We start from the raw sequence: 8,701 nt of genomic DNA, 5'->3' as shown, positions 1-8,701 counted from the left end.
AGTGGCAACTTACACCCACTGAATTAAGTTGTTTACTTTACCTTAAATGTGTTGAAAAAGCCCTGTATATGTTAAGGTGATATTATCATTAGAATGGGATGTATAATCACATAATCACAATAAAGAGGATACTATTAAAAAAAAAAAAAAACAACTTGTGTTGGGGTGGGGCAGGATTCTGTTAACAACTTAGAGTTGAAAAAGAATGGAGAATGCTGAACAGCCATTATCTGGAGCTTCTTCCATTCAGATGGGGGTGGCAAGTGCAGGAAGGCAGGAAATTCTATGATCTGAGTAATTAAGGCTTATCTTATATGAGGGATGAATTTTGAGCCCATTGACAATTTCAGAGCAATCCCTGAATCCCATTCCTACAGGATTTCCTATACAAGATCGTCTATGTTGATACCTTATTTTCTGTTCTTGTTAAGCCCCAAACCCACTCACTTCTCTTGGTGAAAGAGAAGTAGGGATGACTTAGAGGGCTGGGAGCAGAACCGGAAGGGGAAGCAGAGGTTTTCTGCTCGGGACGGGGTGACTCTTCAGCGCTGTGTCTTTGCTGCTGGCACAGAGGTATGTGGCCGAGTCCCCAGGATCTGTGGGCTGGATCTTCAGAGTGGAGAACGACGCGTTAGGCATTTTAGCTGAGAATCGGTCCTTGGGCATCCCCGACTCATCAATAGGAGCTTGGTTGCTGAAGTAAGCCAGAAACTCCAGTCCCCGCACCGAGGTCTGTCTGTACCAATAAAGGGCAGTGTGGCTTTTAATCAGCTCACAACTCAGAGTGACTGCCTGTCCCTTTTCTGTCACCTCATGCCTAGGGGTCTGGGTGACTCCTAGGTTAGCATCTGTGGTTCCTGTGAAAGAATTTGGAAACAGAATAAGAAAAATATGGGAGTCACAATAGGGCAAACCAACAGGAGGATGGGGCATGTTCTGAGGACTCACCTACCCCCAAGAGACAAAGGACCATAGAGCAGAGGGCTCGGGTGCCCATGGCAGGATGAGAATGGTGGGGAATTACCCAGATCAGGCCCTTGTGAGCATGAGCAGAGAAGTGTGTTCGGGACCACTTGTCCTGGCAAGATGTGTCTGTCAGTGACATCACTGAACGAGCTACCACTCCCCACTCGGCAGCTCCCTTCAGAGAAGGCCGCATCTCCGGCAGATGAATCAGGCAGGACTGAACTCAATTATAATTGATATGAGATAGAGGTTCCCACAGATTTATTTTGGTAGCATCAATTCATAATGCCTTCTCTATACTCTCTCTTATCTAGAGCTTGCCAACCCAATATTTCCACTTGAATCTCAAACTACAAGAACTTAAAGATGAATTCATTGTCTCATCGCAATCCAGCTCCTCCATGAACCCTTGAATTCCTGTCACCAGTGGTGAGATGACCCTGGTCATATCACACTCAAACTCATCCATCAGTTAGGAGTTTGGCTCTGAGTGCTCCAGGATAAACAAGAATAGCAACTGCCTTTTTAGGGCTTCAAGGGCTGAACTGATGCCCTGAGAACTGATTCCATTTGAAATCTCTTTTTGCAGTGAAAGATCTTTCTGAGTTTATATATCCTCAAGTTCTATTAAATTCTCAAAACTCCTAGCATAGAATTTCCCATATTTCTCTATCCCCGCCATGAAATAAGCAGAGGATTTTCATGTTCTCTTTGCAAATAAAATTCTCTAGCATTGATTTATATGCTATCCTTATTTCTGGAAAAACTCAATGTCTTTACATTAACATTTCGCCTTTTGCCTATAAAAGGGGTTTGGTGCCACAAACCTACTTCCCCACATGGTTGAGGTTACAGAAAGCTGAGAGAAGCAAGGCTCTGTTTACTGGGTTGTTCAAGTGAGTTATTTGTTAACCAAGAAGGACAAGTTCAATCTTTATTTTGTGATTAACACAGAGATGCACTACTAAGTCTTTTGAACCAAGGAGCGTTAGTCACTCAGTCATGCCCAACTCTTTGCAACCTCATGGACTGTGCCTCCATAGGGATCCTCTATCCATGGGATTTCCCAGGCAAGAATACTGGAGTGGATTGAGATCCCCTTCTCCAGGGGATCTTCCCCACCCAGGGATCAAATCTGGGTCATTGCAAGCAGATTCTTTAACACTGAGCCACTGGGAGAGATTGAAGATGCACATGTTAATTTTAAAGAGCAGAGAGTCTACAGGCTAAATTATGTTACCAGAGGTACCTGTTCCCCTTGCAGAGTCCATCCCTTTGGTCTATGTTGGATCCTAAACATAAAACTGAGGCCATTATTATATTTTTATAAGGGATCATTGTTTGTTCCTTCCTTGTTACCTGTACCTAGGGTATGGTAAACAGAAAGATGGGTCCCCAAAGATTTCAATGCCTGCTCCCTGGAACTGTGGATATGTTATATTATGTAACACAGGGGAAGGAATCCAGGTTCTCAATGGAATTAAGGTTGCTAATCAGCTGACTTTAATGTAGGGAGACAAGCCTGGATTTTTCAGATGGGCCCAATGTAATCACAAAGACTGTAAAATGTGGAAAAAGAAGGAAGAAGAGTAAGGGTCACAGTGATGCAGCATGAGAAGAGACTTGATCTGTCCTTGTTGGCTTTGAAGATGGAAACACCCACGAGCCAAGAAATCCTGTGGCCTCTAGAAGCTGAGAAAGGCAAGAAAACAAATGCTCCCCTCCAGCCTCCAGAAGGAAGGCAGCCCTGCTGACACCTTGATTCTAACCCACTTAGACCCATTTTGGTGCTTCCCTGGTAGCTCAGCTGGTAAAGAATCTGACTATAATCCAGGAGACCTGGGTTTGATCCCTGGCTTGGGAAGATCCCCTGGAGGAGGGCATGGCAACCTCCTCAAGTATTCTTGCCCCGAGAATTCCATGGACAGAGGAGCCTGACGGGCTACAGTCCATGGGGTCACACAGAGTCGGACACAGATGAGCGACTAAGCACGGCACAGACTCATTTTGGACTTTTGACCTTCAAAACCATCAGACAATAAACTTGCATTGTTTTAAGCTACAAAATGTATGGTAATTTGTTAGAACAGCAACAGGAATGTAATCAATCACAGTACATGGGGATCCTGGTTGAAAGAGGCCACATAGGCTAGATAGGAGATACAGAGAGGAGACTGACGCAGTCCCACAGAAAGAACTTGAAATGAGACCAAGGTAGCCCAGACAAAAAAATTCTCATTTCTGCCAGGTTTCATCTGCTTCAAAGGGACACATGAATCTGGAGTGAATGGCAAAACTCCATTACGTATCTCCCTGCAGAAATTCTGTTCCCGGATCCACCCAGTCCCTGCCTGACACATGGGTTTGCCAGTGGTGCCCCTGTGGTTGTCAGCTTCCCGGGGCCAGGGTCCCCTGATGAGGGCCGGGTTAGCACTTGCCCTTCTCCCAGCCCTGCCCTCTAAGTTCAGCAGAGCTGGTGGCTTGAGCTCTGCCTCGCTAGGCTGGGCTGCTCTGACACTCAAACTGCTTCTCTGCTTTCCCCAACCCAGAACCTGCAAGCCACCGCACCCCCAGTTCCTTGTGCAGCCACGACTTCAGCAAATTCAGAGAAATACCCACTGTTCGGGTGCACCTGTCATTCACAGCCCGCTGGGCTGCAGTCCGTGGGGTCGCAGAGTCGGACACGACTGAAGCGAGTGAGCACTCAGAGGTCCGGTCAGAGCAAAACCCACCTACACAACAGAGGAAGAAGGGTTGGTCTCTAGTTCCTTCACTCTCAGCCTTTACTCAAGACATCTGCAACTCCCTAATTCTAAATCCAACCCTCTGGTTTTAATGACATCCTTTCTGGCAACACCACCATAGACACTAGATGACACCGACGCCACAGCGCCTCTTAGTGGCCAGTGGGCAGAAGCAGCACAAATATGCTCTCTCTAAGCTGAACGCAGAATTGATGCTTTTGAACCGTGGTGATGAAGAAGACTCTTGAGAGTCCGTTGGACTGCAAGGAGATCCAACCAGTCTACCCTAAAGGAAATCAGTCCTGAATATTCATTGGAAAGACTGATGCTGAAGCTGAAACTCCAATACTTTCGCCACCTGATGTAAAGAACTGACTCATTGGAAAAGACCCTGATGCTGGGAAAGATTGAGGGCATGAGGAGAAGGGGACGACAAAGGATAAGATGGTTGGATGGCATCACCAACTCGATGGACATGAGTTTGAACAAGTTCTTGGGGTTGGTGATGGACAGGGAGGCCTGGCATGCTGCAGTCCATGGGGTCACAAAGAGTCGGACACGACTGAGCGACTGAACTGACTGAAAACATAAGGGGATTTTGTGTTGTTTCACTAAGTACAGGACATATGGGTATTACGATTTCTTGATGTTAGAGGGGCAATGAATAATACTGTCTTAGGGCCTAAGATGGAACCACCTGAGAGTCAGACATTGGAGTCAGGCAAAGATAATAATATCAGTTTTGATATTGGTAATAACAGGGCTCAGATGTGAAATCAAAAGGATTGGTTTACACTATGCTGAATAGGAACTTAACTCATTTTCTCTCTCCTCCGAACTACAGCATGACCCTGTATGGATAAGAAAGTTCTTTGCTATTCTTCGTGCATGTTGAGGAAACACCAAAACATCTGTCTCTTGTGTAGACAGCCAGCAAGAAGAAGGCAAGGAGATGAGAGACTAAAGTAGAAAAAGAGGTTAAATAAGATTATCTATTTCTCTTCCCATAGAGTAGATTCAGCAAGGAATAAAAAGATTAGAATAGGAGAATTACCTTATCAAATTCCCAAACATGGGGAATATCAAATAAAGCATTGTCCTAGAAGACTGAATTTAAGGGGAGATGAAAAGACAGAAACATGTCAGTTACTCTCCCCAAATCTAACCATTGCTCCTCTGGTATACTTAAGAAAACTGCACATATATGTCCTGACATTGCAACAATTAAACAAATCCCAAATTTATTCTGTATGCTGTGATCAAGTCTAAATATCCACTCCCTATTTCATTTCCCTTCCTGCCACAGGGTCCAATGGAACATCAGAAGTCATACAATAAATAAAGGTTTAAAAAAGAAAACATTTTAAAACATCAATAATAAAATGACAAAGCCAATGTCTCAATTTGATTACAAATACTCTTTCAGTTTTTAAAAGGAATACTTTGGCTAAAATTAAAATTTAAGTGTAACATCTCTAGGTCATTTAAGCTAAATATCTAAGCAATCTCAGATTAAGAATCTAACATTGATTAATTTTTATTTAAAATTCCAAATAAAATTCTTTTGACTTTAATTATAGTACTTATGGATGAGAGCTCTCAAGTCAACCCTTCTTTGTTTAATCTAAATAGTTGGGTAAAAATAATCATCAAAGTTCAATTCATTAATGTTTATTGCAGCACTGTTTACAATAGCCAGGGCATGGAAACAACCTAAATTTCCATCAACAGAGGAAAGGATAAAGAAGATGTGGTGTACACATGCAATGGAATATTACTCAGCCATAAAAAGGAATGAAATTGTGTCATTTGCAGAAACATGGACTGACTAGAGACAGTCCTCAGAGTACGGTAAGTGAGAAAGAGAAAAACAAATGTTGTATAATATTGCTTATGTGTAGAATCTAGAAAAATAGTACAACTGAATATATTTGCAAAACAGAAATAGAGACAGATGTAGAGAATGGGCGTCCCAAGTGGTACTACTGGTAAACAACCTGCATGCCAATAGGGGAAACATAAGAGACAAGAGTTTGATTCCTGGGTTGGGAAGATCCCCTGGAAGAGGGCAAGGCAACCCATTCCAGCATCCTTGCCTAGAGAATCCCATGGACAGAGGAGCCTGGCAGGTTACAGCCCTCACACAGAGTTAGACACGACTGAAATGACTTAGCACACACCCATTCATGTAAAGAACAAACTTATGGATACCAAGAAGGGAAGGGGGATAGAATGAATTGGGAGATTCGGATTGACATATATACACCACTATGTATCAAATCGGTAACAAGAACCTACTGTACAGCCCAGGGAACGCTACTCAATGCTCCATGGTGACCTAAATGGGAAAGAAATCCAGAACAGAGAGGATACATGTATATGTATACATGTGTATATATGGGATCACAAAGGAGTCAGACACGACTTAGCAACTAATCAACAACAGCAAAGAGATGGTCATCAGTGACTGAAGTTTTATCAGACAACTAAGTGGGATGGAGATATGGGCAGAGCCGTGGAGAGGAATGTGCACTGAGTGAATGAATATGTATTATGACTTGCAATTTTGGTTGGACAAGGAGAGAAGTGAAACCAACAGAGGCTGAGGGATAGTGACCATGCCTTCAAGAGGGTCTCAGTAAGTTGCTTTCCAAATAGTTCCAACCAATGCTTCAGAATGATTTCTATAATTATCATTGAGAACCTAGGCAGAAGTTAGAGTAGAGAATACAGTATCAGAGGGGGCAATTGGATCAGGGCAATTGTTTTAGAAGTTCTTACTAAAAAATATTTTAATGTGTTAAGGAACTATTTTCATGTACTAAGCCAAACAACTGGAAATGTCCTTCCTCAATAGCCTCTGAATGTCTGGCTCAAGCCTACATACAGTGTTTTTCTTTCTTTCTTTCTTTTTTATTCACTTACTTATTTGGCTGCACAAGGACTTAGTTGCAGCACACAGGATCTTTAGCTGTGGCATGTGGGATCTAGTTCCCTGACCAGGGATCAAACGCTGGCTCCCTGCATTGGGAGTGTGGAGTCTTAGCCACTGGACCATCAGGGAAGTCACAAACCTATATAGAGTGTTGAGTTGTGTTAGTTATCATGAAAAGCTAGACAATTCCTGAGCAAGAATTTGTTTTGGGCTAGGATTTAAGACCGGTTTCCAGGATATCTATTTGTATATATTTCTTTGAAGCTGAAAAATGGCTGAATAAAATAGCTGAAATTATCATCACCATTAACAACATCATAATATTCCCCCCATAAAACTGGGGGGGGGGAGTGTTTTCCAAACACATACTCTGTGTTGAGACTTTGATGCCTAAAGCTTCCTAAGTAAAAACAAAAAGAGAAGGATGTAAACTTGAATCACTCAGATGATGAAAAAAAAAGCTCAGAGAGCCTGCTGTTTGCTGCACTCACAAAATCACCACCTGTATTATTAAAGTTTATTGGACATGGTTTTTGATTGCATATTACAGAACAACCATCACTAGCCCCTGAGGGCTGAATCCATGACAAGTACTTTCATTTTGGATTCTTGAGTTGTCACCATGAAATGATTCTAATCCCTGAGTCGGAATGATTTTCAATTTCATCTCTTGTGTTTTAAGGAAAAGCTTGTGTTCTCCATTTATATGCATGACAGCTTATCTCTGCAAACCCACGTCTTCCCCTGGCATAATGAGGAATAAGGCGGGGGAGGGGGGTGGCGGGGGAGCCTATCTGGAGCTGCCATGAGCTACAAAGAGGGAGAATCATGAAATTTGTGCACAGAAAGGAAGGGTCTCTGTGAGGCTATGGTTGGCCGCTGGCACAGAAATACACATCCGAGTCCCCCAGCTCTGCAGACTGGATCCAGAGAGTGGAGTCTGCGCCTCTGGGCCTCTCTGCAGAAAATCGATTTTCAGGCAACTGAATAATGTTTATTTCAGTCTCTTCCTTAAAGAGAATCAGTGACTCCAGACTTTGTCCCAGTGTCTGACAGTACCAGTAAAGGATACTGTAGTTAGAAACAGGATTGCATCACAAAGCCATGGTCTTTCTTTTCTCTGTGATCTTGTGTCTGGGGGACTGGGCTACCCGCACCTTCTGTGAGTTCTGCCGAGGTTGGGGAGAAAGATAGAATTTGAAAATGGAAAAAGGAGATGATTGAAACTTTAACTGGAAAGAGAAAAACACAGCGAGAGCTTGATGTTCTCAGGACTCACCCGCACCCAGGAGACAGAGGGTCACCCAGAAGAGGAGGCTGGAGCCCATGGCAGGCAGGGACAGCAGTGGGAGGTTCACCGTCTCAGGGTCCTTCTGGGCATGAGTTGGGGGGGGCCTTGTCCCCACTGGAAGTTCCCAAGGTGACATCACTGCCTCTGCAAAGGCCCATAGCCTTCAAAGCCAATCACTATTAACTAAAACATATCTAGAGGTTTGTTGAATGTCATAGACTGGGGGTGAATTCATCGAAGCATCCTCACCCATCACTTCAGAACCTGAGTGAGTGGATCTCCTATCACCATTGTCTAACTCTCTGCTGGACGATCCTACTTAGATGTGTCAAAGGTGACTCAAGTTTGAGATATCAATTAATGCCCTCTTTCTGTTATCTATACCCTGAAAGATGATGCTGTGAAAGTGCTGCACTCAACATGCCAGCAAATTTGGAAAACTCAGCAGTGGCCACAGGACTGGAAAAGGTCAGTTTTCATTCCAATCCCAAAGAAAGGCAATGCCAAAGAATGCTCAAACTACCACACAATTGCACTCATCTCACACGCTAGTAAAGTAATGCTGAAAATACTCCAAGCCAGGCTTCAGCAATATGTGAACCATGAACTTCCTGATGTTCAAGCTGGTTTTAGAAAAGGCAGAGGAACCAAAGATCAAATTGCCAACATCTGCTGGATCATGGAAAAAGCAAGAGAGTTCCAGAAAAACATCTATTTCTGCTTTATTGACTATGCCAAAGCCTTTGACTGTGTGGATCACAATAA

The 8,701-nt window shown here is 43.4% G+C and overlaps 1 gene segment (V, D, J or C); it reads right to left on the bottom strand.

Annotated features, from left to right (window-relative positions):
* Window positions 1–477: 477 nt before the first annotated feature.
* On the bottom strand, window positions 478–997 carry LOC104999483. The segment is given in 2 exon segments: window positions 478–857; window positions 949–997. Coding segments are annotated over 2 exon segments (429 nt in total).
* Window positions 998–8,701: the final 7,704 nt, after the last annotated feature.

The sequence above is a fragment of the Bison bison genome, unplaced genomic scaffold (genome assembly GCF_000754665.1).
Source record: "Bison bison bison isolate TAMUID 2011002044 unplaced genomic scaffold, Bison_UMD1.0 scf7180017864352, whole genome shotgun sequence".
NCBI lineage: Eukaryota > Metazoa > Chordata > Mammalia > Artiodactyla > Bovidae > Bison > Bison bison.
Note: the sequence above shows the minus strand (reverse complement) of the source record. Positions and strands in the feature narration are given on the sequence as shown.